General features: G+C 41.6%; 1 protein-coding gene and 1 non-coding gene across 12 annotated transcripts in view; one reads left to right on the top strand and one right to left on the bottom strand.

Moving 5' to 3' along the window:
* The window catches only part of C5H2orf92 (chromosome 5 C2orf92 homolog), a 55,353-nt gene that overhangs the window by 27,363 nt on the left and 1,209 nt on the right, over window positions 1-26,781 (bottom strand). For 5 of the 11 annotated variants that reach the window (XM_043467839.1, XM_043467845.1, XM_043467843.1 and 2 more), the window contains exons 2-3: window positions 26,156-26,405; window positions 7,394-7,456 (exon numbers count right to left, since the gene is read on the bottom strand). The exons of 2 other annotated variants lie outside the window; for them this stretch is intronic. In XM_043467839.1, the coding sequence (XP_043323774.1) occupies window positions 7,394-7,456; window positions 26,156-26,336 (244 nt within the window). In that variant the 5' untranslated portion in view covers window positions 26,337-26,405. Of the gene's footprint in view, window positions 1-7,393; window positions 7,457-26,006; window positions 26,041-26,155; window positions 26,406-26,604; window positions 26,678-26,781 lie in introns of those variants that run through there. 4 more of the 11 variants (XM_043467842.1, XM_043467848.1, XR_006269341.1 and 1 more) reach the window with 3 other exon arrangements.
* Window positions 3,251-3,357, top strand: LOC122442837. Its single transcript, XR_006269810.1, has one exon. It is a non-coding gene; the product is annotated as a U6 spliceosomal RNA (small nuclear RNA).

Here is a 26,781-nt window from a genome sequence, read left to right as displayed (position 1 = left end):
TGCACCCCATGTTCATTGTCAAGACGTGGAAACAACCGAAGTGCCCGTTAATAGTAAATGGATAAAGAAGACGCAGTGTGTGTATGTACATACACAGCTTGCTCAGTAACCCAGTCATGGCCAGCTCTTCAAGACCCCATGGACTGTAGCCCACCAGGTTCCTCTGTCCATGGGGTCTCCCAGGCAAGAATACTGAAGTGGGGAGCCGTTCCCTTCTCTGGGATCTTCTCGACACAGGGATGGAGCCTGTGTCTCCTGAATCCCCTGCATTAGCAAGCAGATTCTTTACCACAGAGCCACCTGGCAAGTCCAAGAGTTCTCATGAAGAGAAAAAAATTTTTCTATCTCTTTAATTTTGTATCTATGAGATGATGGATGTTCACTAAACTTATGATAATCACTTCATGATGTATGTAAATCAAATAATTATGCTCTATACCTTAAACTTATACAGCACTATATGTCAATTATAGCTCCATAAAAGGGGAAATGACATAAAATGAAATGAAATACAACCTAACTTTACATATTGAGAAACTAGAAAAGGGGAATTCCCTGGCAGTCCATTGGCTAGGATTTAGCCCTTCACTGCCAGGGGCCTAGGTTCAATCCCTGGTCAGGGAACTAAGATCCACGAGCCTCATGGCACAGCCAAAATATTTTTAAATAATAATTTTAAAAATTATTTTAAGTTACTAGAAAAAGAAAAACAAGGTAAGCCCAAAGTTAGAATAAGAAAGGAAATAACAAAGATTAGAGCAGAAGTAAATGAAATAGACACCAGAAAAATAACAGAAAATTTTACCAGAAATAGGAGTCAGTTTGTTGAAAAGATAAACAAAATTGACAAACCTCTGGCTAACCCAACCAAGAAAAACATAGAGAAGACTCAAGATCATAAAAGAGGAGACACTACTACTGATAGCACAGAAATCAAAGAATAATAAGAAATCGCTATGAACAATACATATCAACAAACTGGAGCATAGAAGAAATGGATAAATTCCTAGCAATAAACTTACTAAGACTGAATCATGAAAAAAATAGAAAATCTGAATAGACCAAATAATGAATAAGTAGACTGAATCAAAACTTTCCAACAAAGGAAAGCCCAGGACCAGATGGCTTCACTGTTGAATTTTACCAAACAAGGAAGAATTAATGCCAATCCTCCTCAAAATGTTCCAAAAAATTTAAGAGGCAGGAACCCTCCCAAACTTATTTTATGAGGTTAGCATTATCCTAATACCAAAGCCAGATAAGAATACTACAACAAAAACAAAACAAAACAATAGACCAATATCACTGATGAATGAATACAAATGTCAAATTCTCAGCAAAATATTAAACTGAATTCAACGGCAAATGAAAAGGATCAAGCAAGGGGATTAAGTGGGATTTATCCCTGAGATGCAAGGATGGTTCAACATACGCAAATCAATAAACATGATATATTATGCTAATAGAATGAAAGACAAAAATTGCATGATCATCTCAACAGATGCAGAAAAACCACTTGAAAAAATACATCATCATTCCACAATAAAAACACTCACCAAATCGTGTATGGAAGGAACATACCTCAACATTATAAAAAGCTATATATGGCAAACACATAGCTAATACCATACTCAACCATGAAAGGTTGAAAACATTTCCTCTAAGATTAAGAACAAGACAGGGGTGCCCACTCTTATCGTGCCTACTCAACATAGTGCTGGAAGTCTAACCAGAGCAACCAGGCAAGAGACAGAAATAAAAGGCATCCAAATCATAAAAGAAAAAGTAAAATCATCTCTTTTTTCACAGTTGATAGGTGGTGCTAGTGATAACCTGCCTATCAATACAAGAGACCTAAGAGACACAGGTTGGATCCCTCGGTTGGAAAGATCACCTGGAGGAGGGCATGGCAACCACCCCGGTATTTTTCCCTGGAGAATCCCATGGACAGAGGAGACAGGCAGGCTACAGTCCACAGGCTTGCAAAGAATTGGACATGACTGAAGCAATTTAGCATGCATGATCATATATAGAGAAAATTCTAAAGACTCCACGTACACACACACACAACTGTTAGAACTAATCAACAAATTCAACACAGTTGCAGGATACAAAATCAACATTATGTTGCATTTCAATACACTGACAATGAAATATCTGAAAAAGAAATATAGAAAAAAAATCTCATTCACAACAGCATCACGGACAATAAAACATTTAGGAATAAATTAACCAACAAGGTAAATGATCTATCTATACAGTGAATAGTACAAGATTTTGATGAAACAAATTGAAAGACACAAACAAATTGACATATATCCTGTGTTGATGGATGAGAAGTATTAACATTGTTAAATTGTCCACACAACTCTAAGCCATTTATAGATTCAGTGCAAGCCCTATCAAAATTCCAATGGCATTTTTTCACAATCCTAAAACTCATTTGGAACCACAGAAGATCTCAAATAGCCAAAACAATCCTGAGAAGTAAGAACAAAGCTAGGGGCATCACACTTTCTGATTTCAAAGTACCTTATAAAGCTCTAGCAATCAAAACAGTATGGTACTATTATAAATATTGACACATAGACCAACGGAACAGAATCGAGAGCCAAAATAAACCCTAGCATATACAGTCATCTCATATTTGACAAGGGAGCCAAGGAAAAGACAGTCATTTAATAAATGGTGTTGAGAAAACTGGATAATCACAAGCAGAAGACTGAAACTTGATCACTAACACCACTCACAAAATTTGACTCAAAACGAATTAAAGACTTAAACACGAGAGCTAAAACTATATGGCTGCTAGAGCCATGGGCGACCAAGCACACGCGCCCCAGCTAAAGAGCAGCCCGAGAGCGCAACGGAGCTCTGCGACACACGACACTGCACGCCGCAGCTGAGGCCTGAGGCGGCAAAAATCAACCGGTCAGCTCATTAATCTTTAAAATCTAGAAGAAATCTCAGAATAAAAGTTTCTTGACATTGGTTTTGGCAACAATTTTTTGGATATATCAAAAGCATAGGCAACAAAAAAGCAAAAATTAGTAAATGAGACTTCATCAAACTAAAAAGCTTCTGCACGGCCAAAGAAACAACCAACAGAATGAAAAGGCGGCCCACCGAACGGGAGAAAATGCATGAAAGTCACAGAGCTGCTAGGAGCTAATATCCAAGATACGTAAAGGATTTATACAACTCAATAGAAAAAAAAAATTATCAATCTGACTTTTAAATGGGCTGAGGAGTGCTCGCTTCGGCAGCACATATACTAAAATTGGAACGATACAGAGAAGATTAGCATGGCCCCTGCGCAAGGATGACACGCAAATTCATGAAGCGTTCCATATTTTTGAAACTGGAGCCCATTATACAGAGTGAAGTAAGCCAGAAAGATAAAGACCATTACAGTATACTAACACATATATATGGAATTTAGAAAGATGGTAATGATAACCCTATATGCAAAGCAGAAAAAGAGACACAGATGTACAGAACAGACTTTTGGACTCTGTGGGAGAAGGCAAGGGTGGGATGTTTCGAGAGAACAGCATCGAAACATGTATGTTATCTAGGATGAAACAGATCACCAGCCTAGGTTGGATGCGTGAGACAAGTGCTCGGGCCTGGTGCACTGGGAAGACCCAGAGGGAGCGGGTAGAGAGGGAGGTGGGAGGGGGGATCAGGATGGGGAATACATGTAACTCCATGGCTAATTCAAGTCAATGTATGACAAAAACCACTACAATATTGTAAAGTAATTAGCCTCCAACTAATAAAAATAAATGAAAAAAATAAATAAATAAATGGGCTGAGGAATGGGATAGACATTTTTCTGAAGAAGACATACAAACGATGAACAGATACATGAAACAGTGCCTGACACCACTAACCGTCAGGGAAATGCAAATCAAAACCACAATGAGATGTCACCTCACACCTGTTAGAATGGCTCTCATCAAAAAGACAAGACATAACAAGTGCTGACAAGGATGTGTAGAAAGGGAACTCTTGTGCACTATTGGTGGGAATGTAAATTGGTACAGCTGCGGTGGGAAACAATATGGATGTTTCTCAAAAATTAAAAATAGAACTACCTTAATTCAGCAATCCCACTTCTGGGTATACATCCAAAGAAAACGAGAACAGTATCTCAAGGAGATAGCTGCACTCCCATGTTCATTACAGCATTATTCACAATAACAATCTAAGTGTCTGTCAGTGGATGAATGGATAAAGAAGAGGTAATATGTTTTTTTCACACAACACAGTGGAATATTGTTCAGCTATGAGAAAGAAGGAAATCCTGCCTTTTGCAATAGCCTGAATGGATTTCTGAGGGCATTATGCTAAGTGAAATAAGTTAGATAGAAAAACAAATGCTATATGATCTCATTTATAGGTGGAATCTAAAAGTCAAACTCCACAGAAACAGAAAGTAGAATGGTGGTTGCCAGGAATCAGGGGTGGGGGAAATGGCGAGATATAGCTCAGAGTCCAAACTTCCAGTGATAAGATGAGTATGTTTGGGGGATCTAATATACAGTGTGGTCATTACAGTTAATAATACTATATCAGATACTTGAAAGTTGCCAAGACAGTAGATCTTAAATGTTCTCACAACAAAAAAGAAATAGTTATTATGTGACATGGTGGAGGAGTTAGCTAACACTATGGTGTTACTGAATTTGCAATGTATAAGTGTATCAAATCATCACATTTACACCTTAAACTTTCATGATATTATGTACCAGTTATAGCTCATAAAGCTGGAAGTGCATAAGGTGATTGTCTTTTTATGAACCTACGTGGGAAAAGGTTTACTATTAGTAGCACTGTTTGGGGGTAAAATGTGGTCTAACTTTAAAACTAACAAGGTCAAAATAAACATCTAATTGTACAAATAGGACTTCTCTGGTGGCCCAGTGCTTAAGACTCTGCACTCCCAACGCAGGGAGCCCGGGTTCAACCCCTGGTCAGGGAACTAAATCTGTGTGCTGCAGCTAAGAGTTTGCCTGCTGTAACGCAGATGGAAGATTCCACACGCCACAACTAAGACCCCATGCAGCCAAATAAATTAGTAAATAAATAAATAAAAATATATAAAATGACTAACGTTTTAAAAACAATAAAAAAATAATAAATTGGACAAATCAACTCTGTATAACATACATAGTAGGCACTGAATGAATGATTAAATATTTTAAAGAAAACAAAACAAAGAGGACAGATCTGCCTCCTGGTCTGTGTCCCTGAGCCCCTCAGACACAAAGGAGAGCCATAAATACACAAAGACATGACCAGACACACCAACACAGCCGCCCAAAAGCAATGGGCCAGGGCCGGCAGCACGTGGGAGAGGACAGTCAGCTCAGCCAAGGCAGCAGGGGACAGACTAGGCTGAGTGCCTGCAGGAGCAAGCAGTGGGCCCTGTCGGGTAGGCTGAGCTCAGAATCCAACTGACAATGATATTTAGTGAGATGCCCTTCAAGGCCTCTCCTGTCCATAGAATAAGGTATCAGTCAGATACGGCAGCCCCTACTGAGTCCCCACAGATATAAAATGTTACTACTCTTTCATAGCTACATATTGGAAGTACATTAACTTCTCCTTCCCTTTTAAAAAATTTTAATTGCAGTATAGCTGATTTGTAACATTGTGTTAGTCTCAGGTGCATAGCAAAGTGATTCAGTTATACACATTTTTTCAGATGCTTTTCCATCATAGATTATTACAAAATATTGAATATAGTTCCCCATGTGTGTGCTCAGTCGCTCAGTCATGTCCGACTCTTTGTGACCCCAAGGACTGTAGTCCGCCAGGCCCCTTTGTCCATGGAAGCCTCCAGGCAAGAATACTAGAGTGCGTTGCCATTTCCTAGTCCAATAGTTCCCTGTGCTAGACAGTAAATCCTTGTTATTTATTTTAATATATAATAGTGTGTATCTGTTAATTCCATACTCCTAACTTACAGTGTGTGTATATGTACATATATGTTGTTTTCTAGTTGCTAAGTCATGTCTGACTCTTTTGCAACCCCATGGACTGTAGCCCGCCAGGCTCCTCTGTCAATAAGATTTTCCAGGCCAGAATACTGGAGATGGAGATGGTTGCCATTTCCTCCTCCAGGGGATCTTCCCAACCCAGGGACTGAACCTCCCCCTCCTGCATTGGTAGGTGAATTCTTTACCGCTGAGCCATGGGGAAAGCCCCTCAATCATGGTCACAGACCACTGATCAGTCAGCCAGACAGTTGGTGAAGATTTAATGAAGCTTCTTTAATAGCATACATGGAAAAAGGCCAAACTCAGAGAATTCCTGACAAGAGACAGGAAAAACAATCCACATCTCGTGTAGACAGAAGTCCTCCTTCCAAGCAGGGCTGGAAGGCATTGCTGTGATCAGAACATCTAACAGCTCCCAACCCAGAGGAAGCATCAACACTTACACACCTGGGAGCTCTTTCTCAGACCAAAGACGACTCTCAGTGTCCACTCACGATGACACAGCCACCAGAAAGGAAATATTTCTCTAGAATCTAGATGGCTTCTTTCAGCAGAGGACTGATTTTTAATGTTTTTCGTCAGCTAAAGATGACCTCCCTGGACCTCAGATTTTCTCAAATATTAAGTGAGAGGCTTGGAGTAGACCAGTAAGTCCCAGCACAGAATCCCTTGAAGAGCTTAGAAAACTACTTATGCAAGGGTCTCACCCCACACCAAGGAATCTGATTACTGGAGGCGGGCCTGGGTATCCCTTTCTAACAATCTCCCCAGAGGATTCTCATGTGCAGTAAGGCTGAGTACCTCCAAGAAGGATTATCTTAGCTGGGGCCTTGCCCATCCCTGTGTGCTCAGCTCAGTCGCGTCCGACTCTCTGTGACCCCATGGACTGTAGCCCGCCAGGCTCCTCTGTCCGTGGGATTCTCCAGGCAAGAATACTGCAGTGGGTTGCCATTTCCTTCTCCAGGGGATCTTCCCAACCCAGGGATTGAACTTGTGTCTCCTGCTTGGCAGATGGATTCTTTACCACTGTGCCACCTGGGAAGCCCTGCCCATCCCTAACACAAGCAAAAATCCTCTGAACAGATGGACGCAGCTGGTCTCAGCTGGGGTCTGACACTGCATTTCCAGTAGCATTCCCAGATGGGGGCCCTGCTGCTGCTACACAGACCCCTCTTTAAGGAGCACAATCCTTTCCAACTACTTATCTTCAATGATTTATTTAATTTCTTGAGATTCTGACATCTAGAAAATCTGTTCTGGCCTCAAGGCAAAGCATGTTCCTTCCCGTCAGAGCAGCAGCAGGGACAGGTTATCTAGGAGACCACCACGGACGAGCACGAGACTTCAAACACAGCCTGACCATTTCACGTGAGAGAGGTACTTACCAAAGAGTTTAGCCAGACCTTTGTCCAAAATTTTTGAATTTGATGAAAATTCAGCATTTGAACCTGTGGGGAAGATAAGCCTCAGCTGTGAGTCAATCTTTCACTTAGGAGCTGTGTGTGATTCTTCTGAAATCGACACTCTCTTGGATGGTATTCTGAGAGGAGCATCCTGCACCTGGCCTGCTCGAGGGGAAGAGCACTGGGCTTGGGTTCTGGTAGGACATTTGAACACTGCGTGACCTCAGGCAGTGAGGTTCTGTGGGATGTGGTTTTCTCGTCTGAGGCTGGAGGGAAAGATATGGACAGACCAGAGGAGGGCTGTGGGGAGGGGGAGGAAATTCACCAATGTGACCTTCAGACTGAGAATGCTCGCCCCTCATTCCAACTCAGTGCTATTATCTATGATGGACCACAGTTAACAGAGCTGGTTCCAAGCAAGGGTATGCTCAGTACTCAGCTGTGGGAGGAACGGAGACAGATGGACACACGTCTCGGGAGATATTCAACAAAAACTCTCCCCTCCACAGGTAATGAGGTCAATGGGCAGTGTCTGACCATTCTGGAAATGTGATGCTTTCTCGTTTTGGAATAAAGGGAACAATCCTGCTGCATGCTCTGCACTGATCCTCACTGAGGATTTTGTATTTAGGAAGGACTTAAGGGCCTAAGTCATCCTGATTTGACTTGATAAATACAAGGAATTCCTGATGTTGTCACTCAGGATTGAAAAAATGAAGATGCAAACAGAGATGAACCAGGTCAGCCATCTCCCCTAGGACAGCATGGATGGGTGTTAAGACTCCTGTTGACCCACATGTGGCTACATCAAGGACATGAATTAATGGTGCAAAAAGACTGTAGCGATCTGGGAAAATTTTGAGCTATGTGTGTGGGTGCTCAGTCCCTCAGACATGTTCGACTCTCTGCGACCCTACAGACTGTAGCCCTCCAGGCTCCTCTGTGCATGGGATTTTTGTGGCAAGAATACTGGAATAGGTTGCCATTTTCTCCTCCAGAGAATTTTCCAGACTCAGGGATCGAACTCACGTCTTCTGCATTGCACGCGGATTCTTTACCACTGAGCCACTGTGGAAGCCCTTTGAGCTACAATATCAGGCTTTTCTTTTTGGAGGTCATGATGTCTGTGACACATTTTCCTGATTCAAAGTCAGCCCTTTTTTCTGGCCCCTGAGGAGTGGGCAAACCCATCAGGGAGGAGAAACTTGTGCTTTAATAAAAGCGTTTTAGGCCACAGTGCCCCACCCCCTGCCCCCTGAGTTCCCCCTGAGTTGTAAGTTCCACAGAGTATTCATGAAGTTTCCTCAAGAATCTGGACTTTTGCCTCAAAGTCAAAACAACACTGGTTTCCTCAGTCTGCAGAGACATTGAGTAGTATGTGCACGACAGGTTCCCACTCCACAGGGAAATTGCTAATTAGTGGTTAATAGTGCATGGATATGATGGCTTTTTGGTGTATGAACAGAACAAAAATTTTTCTCTTGCTGAGACAGTTGTGAATCACTAAGAATCAATAAGGTGAAAGTGTAAGTAAGCCCCATGAAGTAAAATATTTGTTCACAAAAACTCTTGGTTTTTAAAGTGACTGTAGCCACAAAATTAAAAGATGATTGCTTCTTGGAAGGAAAGCTATGACAAACCTAGACAGTGTATTAAAAAGCAGAGACATTAAAAAAAAAAAAGCAGACATCACTTTGCCAACAAAGATCCCTATAGTCAAAGTTATGGTTTTTCCAGTAGTCATGTATGCATGTGAGAGTTGGACGGTAAAGAAGGCTGAGCGCTGAAGAACTGATGCTTTCAAACTGTGGCGCTGGAGAAGGCTCTTGAGAGTCTCTTGGACTGCAAGGAGATCAAACCAGTCCATCCTAAAGGAAATCAACCCTGAATATTCATTGGAAGGATGGATGCTGAAGCTGAAGCTCCAATACTCTAGCCACCTGACGCAAAGAGCTGGCTCATTAGAAAAGACCCTAATGCTGGGAAAGATTGAAGGCAAAAGAAGGAGCTGGCAGAGAATGAGATGGTTAGACAGTATCAGCAACTCAACGGATATAAATTTGAACAAACTTGAGGAGATGGTGGAGGACAGAGGAGCCTGCAGTCCATGGGGTCACAAAGAGTGAGACAGGACTCAGTGACTAAACAATAACAAGGAAAAAAAAAAAAAAACAATAACAAGGACAAGAAGAGTTACTATCTTCCCTTTCCTTGAAGTCACCCCTGGTGGACTGCTGTATAATGTACCTCTGTCCCTCATGACAGATGACACTGTTTTGTACTCTTGGTCTGCTGAATTTTTGGAAAACAGTACTATAGTTTCCTCTATCATAAGGATTGCGTCTACTGCTTTTCTCCATAGACCCAATTTCTTTACACTGAGAGAATGTCCAAGAATGTGGTCAGCCAATCAGTTTAGTAAATAGCACAAGTGCTTCCAATTGCAGTAAGATCCTAAAAGTAGAGCATGGAAATCTAATGTTCACTTTGAAAAAGCCACATTCATAAGATGTTCATAACAGCACTATTCAGATAGTCAAAAGGTGGAAACAACCCAAACGTCCATCAACTGACACATGGATCAACCAAATGGGGCACGTCCATGTGATGGACTATCATTCAACCATAAAAGGGAATGAATTCCTGAGGCATGCGACCATGTGGATGAACCCTGAAAATGTGTTAGATGTAACAAACTGGTCACAAAAGACCATACAGTGTGTGATTCCATATACAAATACCCAGAATAGATAAATCCGTAGGACAGACAGTGGGTTAGTGGTTGCCAGGGTCTGTGGAAAACGGGGGATGGGGATTGATAGCAAGTGGGTATGATATTACTTTGGGGAGTGCTGAAAATGTTCTAAAATTAGATAGTGGTGGTTCACAACCCCATGAATATACACTGTAAAGGGTGTATCTTATGTTATGTAACTAATATACCAAGCTATTGTTTAAAGTACAGAGTGTGAAGAGCCGGTGGGAATTTGCTATAAGGCTCAGGGAACTCAAACTCGGGCTCCGTGACAATCTAGAAAGGTGGGATGGGACGAGAAGCCACAGGCAGGCTCAAGAGGGAGAAGACAATGTAGACGTATGGCAGAAACCAACATAATGTTGCAATTGTTCTTCAATCAAAAGTAAGTTAATTAAGAAAAAAAAGTGTGAAAAATAATAAAACATTAAAAAATAAAACATAGTGTGTGTGTATATATAGGAGGGGATAGACAAAACAAGATGTGACTGATTAGCGCATATAGGTTCATTATATTAATACTAATCCCTCTCCTTTTGTATATGTTTGAAATTTTTCACAAGGAAAGGTTAAAATGTGCAAGCATGCTACTCTCGCACGGAGCTCTGGATTTTGAGTAGTGTACAAAGTTAGGAATACTGATAAAATTTCTTTCTCCTTTGCAAAGAATCCCTGAGGTAGATCCGGGGAGGTGAAGCAGGTAGAGCGAGGAGAAACCCTGCGTTCACTCCCGCACCCATCAGAGGCGAGCACCGTCTCCTGTCTGATTCAGGCTCACGACGAGTCTTCACACGCATCTCCACCTGCCACAATACACCTGGGGCGGTACCTCTGGTCAGATGGGAAGGGTGAGGCTCTGCACCTTGCCAATAATCCAGGAAGAGAACAAAGAAGAGGGTCTCTGCTCCTCTCTTCTTTGCCATAGTCTGTGTACCATTACAGAGAAGCAATCTCCCAAAATACTTAAGACAGAACAGCCTTTAACTCCAGGATACTTCAGAACCGACGGTCTGTGACGTCACACCCGGAAACGGAAACGGAAGCGAGGGGCTGGGCAGGTCCACAGTGGGAAGGGGGAGGGTGGTGTCTGTGGGCCAGCACGGGAAAGGGAGAGGCCACCTTAAGGCAACAGCCTTTCCACTCACTCTTGGGTTCTGCACTGCCTTCCTTCATCCCCAGGCACCGCCTCCTGGAAGCAACCAGAACTCTTCAGTTGCAAGTGACAAAAACTCAATTAAATCAACTTAACTGAACTGTAAATAGCTACAGTAGCCAGAAAAATCTTAGGACAAATCAACATATCACATTACAAAAGTATCGTTATTTATTGCATCACATAATAGAATTGTTGTTGTTGTTTAGTCCCTAAGTCATGTCCAACTCTCTGCGACCCCATGGACTACAATACACCAGGCTTCCCTGTCCTCCACTATCTCCTGGAGTTTGTTCAGGCTCATGTCCATAGAGTCCATGATGCTATCTAACCATCTCATCCTCTGCTGCCCTCTTTAACAAGTATAGCACCAAAAATGTTATAAATAAAAATATAAGTTGATGCTGTCACTCATATGTCAATATTTCCCCTATTACATTTCATAAGTATTAAAGTATTTCCAAAGGGGGAAAATGTCTTTATATTTTAGCACCTTTAACTGTACTTTTCTTCCTGCATTTTCATTATACACTGGGTCCTACAAGTTATGTAGCCAGTCCTGCTTTGTATGCAGTGATAGAATGAAAGAAATCTGAGGAGGGGATGGAGTGGAGGGAGAAGTTATAGAAAAAGTTATAGAGTTGAATTCTGAGTAGCTCAGATGTACTGGATTGTTGAGGCTGCCCCAACAAAATTCCACAAAATGGTGAGGTTAAACAACATCAGTCTATTGTCTAATAGTTCTGGGGACCAGAAGTCTGAGACAGAGTTGGTTCTTTCTGAGGCCTCTCAACCTGGCTTGTAGGCAGCTGTCTTCTCCTTGTGACTTCCCTCCACAATCATCTGTGTCCAAAGTTTCTCTTCTTATAAGGACTCCAGTCATACTGAACTATAGTCTACCCTAATGTACCTCATTTCTAAAGTACTGGCGGTTAGGACATCAACATATGTATCTGGGGTGGGGACACAATTCAACCCATAACAGGAGGTAACTGAAGCAGCAAAAATGTTATTTTCCTAAAATATCTTCAAGAAAACAAAAACAACAAAAGAACATATACCCCAACACAAAACTCACATCCTCAGCATAACTGGGAGACAGAAAATGTCCAACTTCAAATTCCAGTAATATAAAAAGAAGTCCTAAGGCAAGACACTAATTCTCTGGCTTCTGCCACTTGTCTTGGTGGAGAGGAAACACAGCAGCCCCCAAATGACCTAAAATCTCCTGCAGAAAGAGAACACTCGCCCTACGAACACAAGCACCGCAAGTGTGCCCGGATTCAGTTCAGTCGCTCAGTCGTGTCCAACTCTTTGTGACCCCATGGACTGCACCACGCCAGGCCTCCCTGTCCATCGCCAATTCCTGGAGTTTACTCAAACTCTTGTCAATTGAGTCGGTGATGCCATCCAGCCATCTCATCCTCTGTCGTCCCCTTCTCCTCCTGCCTTCAATCTTTCCCAGCATCAGGGTTTTTTCCAATGAGTCAGTTCTTTGCATCAGGTGGCCAAAGTATTGCAGTTTCAGCTTCAGCATCAGTACTTCCAATGAATATTCAGGACTGATCTCCTTTAGGATGGACTGGTTGGATCTCCTTGCAGTCCAAGGGACTCTCAAGAGGCTACTCCAACACCACAGTTCAAAAGCATCAATTCCTCGGCACTCAGCTTTCTTTAGAGTCCAACACTCACATCCATACATGACTACTGGAAAAACCACAGCCTTTACTAGACAGACCTTTGTTGTCAAAGTAATGTCTCTACTTTTTAATATGCTGTCTAGATTGGTCATAACTTTTCTTCCAAGGAGCAAGCGTCTGTTAATTCCATGGCTGCAGTCACCATCTGCAGTGATTTTGGAACCCAAAAGAATTAAGTCTGTCACCGTTTCCACTGTTTCCCCATCTATTTGCCATGAAGTGATGGGACCAGATGCCATGATCTTAGTTTTCTGGATGTTGAGTTTTAAGCCAACTTTTTCACTCTCCTCTTTCACTTTAATCTAGAGGCTCTTTAGTTCTTTGCTTTCTGCCATAAGGGTGGTGTCATCTGCATATCTGAGGTTATTGGTATTTCTCCCTGCAGTCTTGATTCCAGCTTGTGCTTCATCCAGTCCAGCATTTCTCATGATGTACTCTGCATATAATTTAATAAGCAGGGCGATGATATACAGCCTTGACGTACTCCTTTCCCTATTTAGAACCAGTCTGTTGTTCCATGTCCAGTTCTAACTGTTGCTTCTTGACCTGCATACAGATTTCTCAAGAGGCAGGTCAGGTGGTCTGGTATTCCTATCTCTTGAAGAATTTTTCACAGTTTGTTGTGATCCACACAGTGAAAGGCTTTGGCATAGTCAATAAAGCAGAAATATGGAACTATTTTTCTGGAACTCTCTTGCTTTTTTGATGATCCAACAGATGTTGCAATTTGATCTCTGCTTTTTCTAAATCCAGCTTGAACATCTGGAAGTTCTGAGTTCACATACCATTGAAACTTGGCTTGGAGAATTTTTACCAGAGTGTAAAATGAGTGCAACTGTGCAGCAGTGTGAGCAATCTTTGGCATTGCCTTTCTTTGGGATTGGAATGAAAACTGACCTTTTCCAGTCCTATGGCCACTGCTGAGTTTTCCAAATTTGCTGGCATACTGAGTGCAGCACTTTCAAAGTGTCATCTTTTAGGATTTGAAATAGCTCAGCTGGAATTCCATCACCTCCACTAGCTCTTTTTGTAGTGATGTTTCCTAAGGTCCATTTGACTTCGCATTCCAGGATGTCTGGCTCTAGATGAGTGATCACACCATCGTGGTTATCTGGCTCATGAAGATCTTTTTTGTATAGTTCTTCTGTGTATTCTTGCCACCTCTTCTTAATATCTTCTGTTTCTGTTAGGGCCGTACCATTTCTGTCCTTTATTGTGCCCATCTTTGCTTGAAATGTTCCCTTGGTAGCTCTTAATTTTCTTGAAGAGATCTCTAGACTTTCCCATTCTGTTGTTTTCCTTTATTTCTTTGCATTGATCGCTGAGGAAGGCTTTCTATCTCTCCTTGCTATTCTTTGGAACTCTGCATTCAAATGGGAATATCTTTCCTTTTCTCCTTTGCCTTTTGCTTCTCTCCTAGTCACAACTATTTGTAAGGCCTCCTCAGACAACTATTTTGCCTTTTTGCATTTCTTTTCCTTGGGGATGGTCTTGATCCCTGCCTCCTGTACAATGTCATGAACCTCCGTCCATAGTTCCTCAGGCACTCTATCAGATCTAATCCCTTGAATCTATTTGAAACTTCCACTGTATAATCGTAAGGGATTTGATTTAGGTCATACCTGAATGGTCTAGTGGTTTTCCCTACTTTTCTTCAATTTCAGCCTGAATTTGGCAATAAGGAGTTCATGGTCTGTGCCACAGTCAGCTCCCAGTCCTGTTTTTGCTGACTGTATAGAACTTCTCCATCTTTGGCTGCAAAGAAAATAATCAATCTGATTTCTGTACTAACCAGCTGGTGATGTCCATGTGCAGAGTCTTCTCTTGTGTAACATGTTGGAAGAGGGTGTTTGCTATGACCAGTGCATTCTCTTGCAAAACTCTATTAGCCTTTGCCCTGCTTCATTCTGTACTCCAAGGCCAAATTTGCCCATTATTCCAGGTATTTCTTGACTTCCTACTTTTGCATTCCAGTCCCCTAAAATGAAAAGGACATCTTTTTGGGGTCTTGTAGGTCTTCATAGAACCGTTCAACTTCAGCTTCTTCAGCATTACTGGTCAGGGCATAGACTTGGATTACAAACCATATTAAATGGTTTGCCTTGGAAACAAACAGAGATCATTCTGTTGTTTTTGAGAATGCATCCAAGTACTGCACTTCAGACTCTTTGGTTGAATATGATGACTACTTCATTTCTTCTATGGGATTCTTGCCCACAGTAGTAGATAGAATGGTCATCTGAGTTAAACTCACCCATTCCAGTCCATTTTAGTTCACTGATTCCTAAAATGCCAAACTTCACTCTTGCCATCTCCTGTTTGATCACTTCCAATTTGCCTTTATTGATGGACTTAACATTCCAGGTTCATATGCAATATTGCTCTTTATAGAATTGAACTTTACTTAAATACCCAGAGGTGGAAAAGACCTGGGCAAGAGATTGGGGAGGCTTCAATCAAGCAAGACCCTGGAAGGGCCTGGGCATGGGCTGGATGTGGGTTGGAGATGGAGTCCTCTGGGGGACTGTAACCAAGGAGATTTCACACAATGCTGAGGGTCAATAAAACCAAAGCAATGGCTAGCTTCAAACTCAAGATGTATAAGCATCCGTCTTTCAAGTCCTATGGCCCACTCCTGCCACTTTCCCCCATCTCAGCAACAAATCAATCCTACTTGTTCAGGCCAAAATCCAGAGTACACCCCAGACTCCTCTCTTTCTCTTTCACCACGCATCCAATCCATGAGCAAATCCTCTATTTGATTCTCAAATACATCCCCAAACCTGGCCACCTGGCCCCCCTCTACTGCTGCAGCAGACACCAGCCAGCAGCATCCCATCCTCACCTCAGTGCTGGTGAGATGAGAGGCCACTGTTGAATCCCGACAAGTCATTACCAAAATCTTCACCACCTCCTCTCCCACTTACCCCTCCTTTCCCTTCTATCTGCTGACATCACCAGAGGAAGAGAATATGGGTTGCTTTGTAACCTGAGGACACTAGACCACACAAGGTGTGATCTATCAGCTGCTTTTACATGATCAACAGGCTTTCTCTCCCCTGATTCTCTCGTTTCCCAGCAGAACTGTTAGGTACTAAGGTAATAGTGTGAGACATTAATAAACAGAAACCTCAGCTCTATTCAGAGCTGAGAGACCACAAGGGGGCGCTCTGACGCTCAGAGCCCAACAGGAAGAAGAAACAAGTCCTCTTCACTTCCCGCAAGGGCTCAGCCAGTGAAATCCATGGATCCTTTGTTTGCTACAGCCTCCCCCAACTTGCTTTTCTCCTTATAAAAGAGTTCTCTCTCCTTGCCATGCAGGGACTTATCCGTAGCACACCATGATTGAGGACCCCAAATTGGAATTCTCTGTGGATCCCAAAATAAACCCCTTTTCTTTTTTCCTGGAGAAATCACCGGCAGTCTACTTCTTTTACTTCAACAATATCTATATTTACATAGTCATCCAAGTATGGAGTAAGAATCAATAAATCTTTTCCGTAAAGAGCCAGATAGAAAATATTTCAAGTTTTGCAGGCTATGTATGTTTCTTTTCTCTTTGCTGTTATTTTTATAACCTTTTAAAAACATAAAAACCACTGGGGGGGGGGGGATCAATGAAACAAAAAGCTAGTTCTTTGAGAAAATCAATACAATATAAAACTCTAGCCAGACTGATCAGACAAAAAGACAGAAAACATATTAACAATATCAGGGATGAGAAAGTAGACATTACTAGAGATACTACAGATGTAAAGGAAGATAAGTGTACAATTATTTTAAAAAACTTTCTGCCAATAGATTCAACAACTAGATAAAATGTACAGATTCCTTAACACAAACTAATAGAGCCTCCTCAAGAAGAAATAAATAAACTTAATAGTAATGTAAGACAGAAAGCACTTTTCTTTTTTAAAAAAGAAAAAAGCTCCATATTAAAGGCACTTGATGAAAGCTAAATGGCAACCCACTCTAGTACTCTTGCCTGGAGAATCCCATGGACAGAAGAGCCTGGCAGGCTACAGTCCATGGGGTTGCAATAGTCTTAGCAACTAAACACAACTTAGTGACTAAATCAACCAACCAAATCAACCAACATCCATTTAAGATAAAACTCCCATTAACTAGAAAACAAAGAGAATTTTCTCAGTTTGATAAAGAGAATCTATGCAAGACCTAAAGTAACATCATCACAAACAAAATGGTAAAAGATTGAATGCTTCCTCCCTAATCTCAGGATCAAAACAAGGATGTCCACTCTTACCACTCCCATTCAACTTTGTCCTCAAGGGTCTGCCCATGCAGTAAGGCAATGAAAAGAAATAAAAGGCATACAGATTAAAAAGGAAGAAATAAAACTGTCTTTATTCTTAGTTGACTTGATTATCTAGGTAAAAAAAATCTAAGAATTCCTAAGAAAAAATAAATGAGTTTAGCAGGGCAGCAGGACACGTTTTTAAAACCAATTGTACTAAGAGAATGAAAAGACAAGCTACAAACCAGGAGAAAATATTTGCAATACACATGTAATAAAGGACTTGCATCTAAAATATACAAAGAATTCTTAAAACTCAACAAGAAAACAACTCAATTAAAAAATGGGTGAAACCTGAACAGACACCTCACCATATTTGCTACACTATATAGGTAGTAAATATTCATTTGAAAGATGTGCAACATCACATGTCATTAAGAAAGTACAAATTAAAACAACAATGAGATGCCACTACACACCTATTAGAATGGCTACAGTCCCAAACACTGACAACATCAAACGCTGTAGAGGATGTAGAGAAAAGGAACTCTCATTCATTACTGATGGGAATGCAACACTGGTACAACCACTCTGCAACACTTTTCTTACAAAGCTAAACATAGGTTTACCATCCATCAGTTATATTCTGAGGTACTTAAACAAATGAGTTGAAATTGTATGCCCACATAAAAAGCTGCACATGGATTTTAACAAAGCTTTACTCATAATTGCCAAAAATTGGAAGCAACTTAGATGTCCTTCCATAGATCAATGGATAAACAAACTGCAAGGGACTTCCCTGGTGGTCCAGGGGTTAAGTCTCTGTGCTCCCAATACAAAGGGCGCAAGTTTGATCCCGGGTTGGGGAAGTTTCAAGTGCTGAGGGGTGCAGTGAAGAAAAGAAAATGCAATACATCCAGACAATGGAATACTATTCAGCAACAGAAGAAATGATTCTATTGAGTTACAAAAAGGTATGGAGGAGCCTTAATTCTAAGTGAGAGAGGCCAGGCTGAAAAGACTACACACTGCATGATTCCAACTGTATGACATTATGTATAAAGGCAAAATCATACAGACAGTAAAAAAAAAAAAAAAAAAAACGGAGGAAGAAAGGAATGAATATGTGGAAACAGGGAATTTGTTTAAAGCCATAAACTGTTCTGAATGATACTGTACTGGTGGATACATTATGCATTTGTCAAAAAACCACTGAAAGTAAAACACAAAAAGTGAGTCCTAATGTATGTGCTACGCTGTGCTCAGTTGCTTCAGCAGTATCTGACTCTCTGTGACCCCATGGACTGCAGCCCACCAGGCTCCTCAGTCCCTGGGATTTTCCAGGCAAGAATACTGGAGTGGGTCGCCATACCCTCCTCCAGGATCTTCCCAACCCAGGGATCCAATCCCCGTCTCCTGCATGTCCTGCATTGGCAGGTGGATTCTTTAGGGCTGAGCCACAGGGGAAGCAATGTAACCTATAGGCCTTAGTTAATAATAATGTATCAATATTGGTTCATCAGTTGCAACATATGCATACAGTAATGCAAAATGTTAAGAACTGAGGAAATTGCAGCAAGGAAGGGTGGGTGTTTATGGAGGTATACGGGAACTTTGTATTTTCTGCACAATTTTTCTATAAACCTAAATCTGCTCTAACTATAAAATCTACTGTTGTTTTTTAAAATCAATTTTATTTCTACCTATTGACAATGAATAATTAAAGTTTAAATTAGAGAAACAATACTGTTGATAGTAGCATCAAAAATATGCATTATTTAGGGATAAACTTGATGGAGGACTCTAAAATCTATACACCAGAAACTTTCAAAATAAAATTTATCTCACTCCTGGGCATACATCCAGAGAAAACTCTAATTTGAAAAGATATATGCATTACAGGGACTTCCCTGGTGGTCCAGTGTTAAGACTTCACTTCCCAAGGCAGGGGGTATGGGTCTGATCCCTAGTCAGGGAGCTAAAATCCCAAATGCCTCATGGGCAAGACACCAAAAAACATAAAACAGAAATAATGTTGTAACATGCATCCCAATCTTCACAGCAGCACTACTTAACAATAGGCAAGACACAGAAGCAACCTAAATATCCATCAAGATTTGGTCCTATATATATAGATTTCCCAGGTGGCATTAGTGGTAAAGAATCTGTCTGCAAGGTGGGAGACCTGGGTTCGATCCCCGGGTTGGGAAGACCCCCTGGAGAAGGGAAAGGCTACCCACTCCAGTATTCTGGCCTGGAGAATTCCATGGACTGTATAGTCCATGGGGTTGCAAAGAGTCGGACATGACTGAGCGACTTTCACTTTCACTTCATACTGGCTTCCCAGGTGGCATTGGTGGTAAAGAATCCACCTGCAAGGCAGAAGACACAGGACATGTGGGTTGGATTCCTGGATCGGGAAGATCCCCTGGAGCAGGAAATGGCAACCCACTCCAGTATTCTTGCCTGGAGAATCCCATGGACAGAGGAGCCTGGTGGGCTACAGTTCACGGAGTTGCAAAGAGTCAGTCATGTCTGAACACACAATGTCTGAGCACACACACACACACACACACACATATACACACACACACAATGGAATACTGCTCAGCCATAAAAATGAAAGAAACAATATGGCAACACAGACGAACCTAGAGACTATCATGTTAAGTGAAGTAATTCAGACAAATACAAATATCATATGGTATCACTTATATGTAGAATCTAAAATATAATACAAATTAACTTATTTACAAAACAGAAACACAAAACAAACCTATGGTTGCCAAAGCGGGGGAGGGGGGACTAAATCAGGAGTTTGGGACGGGCAACTATAAACTATCATAAAGTGACGACAAGGCTGTACTGCAGGGCACAGGAAGCTATATTCAATGTCATGTGATAAACCGCAGTGAAAAAGCATCTGGAAAACAATATACACGTATATATATGTACATGTATGTATATGTAACTGAATCATTCTGCTGTGCACCAGAAGCTAACACAACGCTGTAAACCAATTATATTTCAGTAATGATAATAATAATAAAATTTAAAAGACCTAATATGGAGACACGCTTATGGATCAGAAGACATTTTGTTAAGATGTTAACTCTCCTCAAATTGCCCTATAGATTCAATGCAAAACCAATCAAACTTCCAAGAGGCTTCCTTGTGTATATGGAGAAGCTGGTCCCCAAATTGTATGGAAGTCAAAGGATCCGGATTTTTCAAAACAATTTGAAAAAGAACAAAAGAGGGCTTAACATTATCTGATTTCAAGATAGAGAAAACTACAATGAATAAGACCATGTGGTACTGACAAATAGATCAATGGGACCGAGGGTCCAGAAATAAATTCATACACACGAGGTCAACTGATAACAAAGGTATCAAATGACCTTTAACAGAATGTACTTTGGGGGCCCTTCCTCAGGCACTCTTTCTCCAGCACTGTTGTCCTGCTGACAAGAGTCCTGAGGACTCTTCACAAACAGGACCCTGGCACTTCTAAAGCTCAGGGGTTCGTTATGCAAGTACTTTTTCATTCCCATTTCATTTAAAAGTAACATATCAAAAACACTTCCCTGGTGGCACAGTGGATAGGAATCTCCACCAATGCAGGCGACACAGGTTCAATCCTTTGTCCAGGAAGATCCCACATGCCTTGGACCGACTAAGCTGGTGTGCCACAACTACTGAGCCTGCGCTCTAGGGCCTGCCAGCCACAACTAGTGAGCCCCTGTGTTGCAACTACTGAAGCCCGCATGCCTAGAGCCCATGCTCCACAACAAGAGAAGACACCAAAATGGAAGCCTGCACACTGCAACAAGAGGGTAGCCCCCACCTGCCGCAAATAGAGAAAGTCTGCACAGAGCAACAAAGACCCAGCACAGTCAAAAATAATAAATAATTTTTAAAAAGAAACTTGAAAAATGGGTACTGAACAGACATTTATCCAAAGAAGATACACAAATGGCCAACAAGCAAATTAAAAGCTATGCAACATCATGAATCACTGCAGAAATGCAAATCAAACCAATGATGAGCTACGATCTCATACTCATTAGGATGGCTATAATAGAAAACAAAAACAGAATGTAACCAGGGTGGTGAGGCTGTGGAGAAACTGGAACCCTTGTGCACTGTTGTTGGGAATGAAAAATAATGCATCCACTATGGAAAAGAGTATGGCTGTTCTTAAAGCAATCAAAAGCAGAATTTTAATATGATCCAGCAATCCCATCAGTCTGCTCAGTTCAGTTGCTCAGTCATGTCCGACTCTTTGTGACCCCATGGACTGAAGCACGGCAGGCTTCCCTGTCTTAGCACCAATTCCTGGAGCTTGCTCAAACTCATGTCCATCTAGTCAGTGATGTCATCCATCTCATCCTCTGACATCCCCTTCTTCTCCTACCTTCAGTTTTTCCCAGGATCACGGTCTTGGTCTTTTTCGATGAGTCAGTTCTTCACATCAGGTGACCAAAGTAATGGATTTTCAGCTTCAGCATGAGTCCTTCCAATGAATATTCTGGACTGATTTCCTTTAGGATTGACTGGCTTGGTTTTCTTGCAATCCAAGGGACTCTCAAGAGTCATCTCAAACACCACAGTTCAAAAGCATCAATTCTTCAGCGCTCAGCTTTCTTTATGGTCCAACTCCCACATCTATACACGACTACTGGAAAAAACACAGTTTTGATTAGATGGGCCTTTGTTGGTAAAGTAATGTCTCTGCTTTTTAACATGCTGTCTAGGTTGGTCATAGCTATTCTTTCGAGGAGCAAGCACCTTTCATGACTGCAGTCACCATCTGCAGTGATTCTGGAACCCAAGAAAATAGTCTGTCACTGTTTCCATTGTTAACACATCTATTTGCTGAGAAGTGATGGGACCGGATGCCATGATCTTAGTTTTCTGAATGTTGAGTTTTAAGCCAGCTTTTTCACTCTCCTCTTTCACTTTCTTCAAGAGGCTATTTAGTTCCTCATCCCTTTCTGCCATAAGGGTGGTGTCATCTGCATATCTGAGATTATTGATGTTTCTCCCTGCAATCCTGATTCCAGCTTATGCTTCACCCAGCCCGGCATTTCTCATGATGTACTCTGCGTATAAGTTAATAAGCAGGGTGACAATATACAGCCTTGATGTACTCCTTTCCCTATTTGGAACCAGTCTGTTGTTCCACGTCCAGTTCTACCAGTTCTAACTGTTGCTTCTTGACCTGCACACAGATTTCTCAAGAGGCAGGTCAGGTGGTCTGGTATTCCCATCTCTTGAAGAATTTTCCAGTTTGTTGTGATCCACACAGTCAAAGGCTTTGCCAAAGTCAATGAAGCAGAAGTAGATGTTTTTCTGGAATTCTCTTGCTTTTTCTATGATCCAACAATGGATGTTGGCAATATGATCTCTGGTTCCTCTGCCTTTTCTAAATCCAGCTTGAACATCTGGAAGTTCTCGGTTCACATACTGTTGAAACCTAGCTGGAGAATTTTGAGCATTCCTTTACCAGTGTGTGAGATCAGTGCAATTGTGTGGTAATTTGAACATTCTTTGGCGTTGCCTTTCTTTGGGATTGGAATGAAAACTGACCTTTTCCAGTCCTGTGGCCACTGCTGAGTTTTCCAAATTTGCTGGCATATTGAGTGCAGCACTTTTACAGCATCATCTTTTAGGATTTGAAATAGCTCAGCTGGAATTCCATCACCTCCACTAGCTTTGTTCGTAGTGATGCTTCCTAAGACCCACTTGACTGCACAGTCCAGGATGTCTGGCTCTAGGTGAATGATCACACCATGGTGGTTATCTGGCTCATGAAGATCTTTTTTGTATAGTTCTTCTGTGTATTCTTGCCACCTCTTCTTAATATCTTCTGTTTCTGTTAGGTCCATACAGTTTCTGTCCTTTATTGTGCCCATCTTTGCATGAAATGTTCCCTTGGTATCTCTAATTTTCTTGAAGAGATCTCTAGTCTTTCCCAGTCTATTGTTTTCCTCTATTTCTTTGCATTGATTGCTTAGAAAGGCTTTCTTATCTCTCCTTGATATTCTTGGAACTCTGCATTCAGATGGATAAATCTTTCCTTTTCTCATTTGCTTTTTGCTTCTCTTCTTTTATCTGCAATTTGTAAGGCCTCCTCAGACAACCATTTTGCCTTTTTGCATTTCTTCTTCTTGGGGATGGTTTTGATCATCACCTTCCGTACAATGTTACCAACCTCTGTCCAAAGTTCTTCAGGCACTCTATCTATCAGATCTAATCCCTTCGATCTATTTGAAACTTCCACTGTATAATCATAAGGGATTTGATGTAGGTCATACCTGAATGGTCTAGTGGTTTTCCCTACTTTCTTCAATTTCAGTCTGAATTTGGCAATAAGGAGTTCATGGTCTGTGCCACAGTCTGCTCCCGGTCCTGTTTTTGCTGACTGTATAGAACTTCTCCATCTTTGGCTGCAAAGAATATAATCAATCTGATTTCCGTACTGACCATCTGGTGATATCCATGTTTAGAGTCTTCTCTTGTGTTGTTGGAACAGGGTGTTTGCTGTGACCAGTGTGTTCTTTTGCAAAACTCTGTTAGCCTTTGCCCCGCTTCATTCCATACTCCAAGGCCAAATTTGCCTGTTACTCCAAATATCTCTTTACTTCCTACTTTTGCATTCCAGTCCCCTATGATGAAAAGGACATATGTTGGGCTGTTAGTTCTAGAAGGTCTTGTAGGTCTTCATAGCACCGTTCAACTTCAACTTCTTCAGCATTAATGGTTGGGGCATAGTCTTGAATTACTGTGATACTGAACTGTTTGCCTTGGAAACAAACAGAGATCATTTTGTTCTTTTTGAGATTGCATCCAAATACTGCATTTCAGACTCTTTTGTTGACTATGAGGGCTACTCCACTTCTTCTAAAGGACTGCTGCCCACAGTAGTAGATACAATGGTCATCTGAATTAAATTCACCCATTCCAGTCCATTTTAATTCACTGATTCCTAAAATGTCGACGTTCACTCTTGCCATCTCCTGTTTGACCACTTTCAATTTACCTTGATTCATGGACCTAACATTCCAGGTTCCTATGCAATATTCTTTATGGCATCGGACTTTACTTCCATCGCCAGTCATATCCACAAATGGGTGTTCTTTTCGCTCTGGCTCAGCATCTGCATTCTTCCTGGAGCTATTTATCCACTCTTCTCCAGTAGCATATTGGGCACCTACTGACCTGGGGAGTTCATCTTTCACTATCATATCTTTTTGCCTCCTCATACAGTTCATGGGGTTCTCAAGGCAAGATTACTGAAATGGCTTGCCATTCTCTTCTCCAGTGTACCACGTTTTGTCAAAACTCTCCACCATGACCATCCATCTTGGGTGGCCCTACGCAGCATGGCTCATAGTTTTCATTGAGTTAGACAAGGCTGTGATCCAAGTGATCAGTTTGGTTAGTTTTCTGTAACTATGGTTTCCATTCTGTCTTCCCTCTGATGGATAAGGGTAAGAGGCTTGTGGGAGCCTCCTGATGGGAGGGACTAGTTGTGGGGAATCTGAGTTTTGCTCTGATGGGCAGGGCCATGCATAGTGAATCTTTAATCCAGTCCAATTCCATATCTTGTTATATATCCCAGAGAATTGAAGGCAGAGTCTTGAAGAGGTATTTATACACCAATGTTCACAGCAGTATTGCTTACAATAGCTAAAATGTGAAAGAGACCCAAGAATTCATCAACAGATGAATGGATAAGCAAAATTTAGTATGTACATATAATGGGATACAATTCAGCCATAAAAAGGAAGGAAATTCTGTCACATGGGAAATGGGAAGTTACTGTTTAGTGAGTACAGCATTTCAGTGTTATAAGGTGAAAAATGTTATGCAGATGGATAGTGGCAATCGTTGCACAATATTACAAAGGTATTTAATACCGCTGAACCGTACACTTTAAAATGAGTTAAGAAGAATCTTAAGCACAGTGGATATATGTATATGGATACCAGGTTCACTTTGCTGTATACGCGAAACTGCCCACTACAAACCAACCACACCCTGAATTAAAAGAATTTAATGGGTTATGGTGGTAAATTGTATGTCACATGGATTTTACCACAACTTTAAAATAAGGAAAAAGTAATATATACTGAACAGGTGCTTCCCAGGTAGCTCAATGGCAAAGAACCTGCCTGCCAATGCAGAAGACGCAAGAGGGTCTTCTCCTGAGGGTTCGATCCCTGAGTCAGGAAGATCCCCTGGAGAAGGGAATGGCAATCCACTCCAGTACTCTTGCCTGGGAAATTCCATGGACAGAGAGGCCTGGCTGGCTACAGTCCATGGAGCCACACAATAGCTGGACACAACTGAGCAACTCAGCACCCACGTACAAATACATGAACATATTAAAAAATTAAAATAAAAGTTTACATTGTACAAAGAATTTGCTCTTCATTCCCCCACCTTTACCAGTGGTCCCCGTTCCCCATATTAAAAAGTCTTAAAGGTTCCTCAGACATTCTTCAGAGCCATTCACACATAAACATTCTGGACATTGTGACTGCCTCTCTTTGCTTTGACTTAGCCATATGTCCTGATGTATTTCATATCAGATTATATAAAACCCCTTCATTATTTTAAACAGTTGCATGCTGACCCATTTTATGAACGCATAGACACCAGATACAAATGAACACATACCTATGATTCTATTTGCATAAAACTCCAAAATAGGCTAAACTAACCTGTGGTGACCTGTAGACTGGAGGATAGTAGTCCCTTTCGAGGAAGAAGAGGGCAGTGAGCAAGAGGGGTGGGAGGCTTCTGGAGTGCTGCTCATGTTGTTTTTTAAGGTGTGTTCACAAGTTAATAATTCATTGAAATGTACACTTACGATTTCTGCACTTTCCTGTATGATGTTGTGCTTCAACTTGACCAAATTTAACCTCACAGTCTAGTGGGAAAGTTCTATAGAGCGGCAAATAACTATGGCTCAGTCTGGTCAATGAATTCAGGACTGGGTATCTTCTTGCCCTGTGGACCCCTGAGCCGTTGGAGGCTCCCCGCGTGCTCATGCCAGCTGCTGCCAACAAGATAACTGTTGAGCAAGGTACACACGCGTTGAGGCTCGTCGGTTCCCGTATCTGTAAAATCGGGAAATAATACCTGAGTAATTGCAAGGGTGTAATATGATCATCTATGTAAAATGGGTAGAAGTGCTGCGCAAGCACTAAACTGGTGCTCCGTTCACTTCAGCTACCGTTATCACGAAATTATCATTCTTATAAGGGAAAGGATCTTCCTCGGTGCTCAATAAAGAAATGCTTTGTGTGAAATACCCACAGCCGGCCTCCTTGGGGACTGCTCGCTGAGGAAAACGGGAGTCCTGGACAAGTGAACTACCAGCCCGCCGGGCTCCGACCGCGCCCTCTTTAAGCGCGGAGCGATGACGTCACCCACACGCGCTGCAGCCTACCTTGGAGGCGCCCGGCGGCCTCCATTGGCTGGCCAGCACCCGAC

Source organism: Cervus canadensis, chromosome 5 (genome assembly GCF_019320065.1).
Source record: "Cervus canadensis isolate Bull #8, Minnesota chromosome 5, ASM1932006v1, whole genome shotgun sequence".
Classification (NCBI taxonomy): domain Eukaryota; kingdom Metazoa; phylum Chordata; class Mammalia; order Artiodactyla; family Cervidae; genus Cervus; species Cervus canadensis.
The sequence above is the reverse complement of the archived record's forward strand: the minus strand, read 5'-3'. Positions and strand labels throughout refer to the sequence as shown.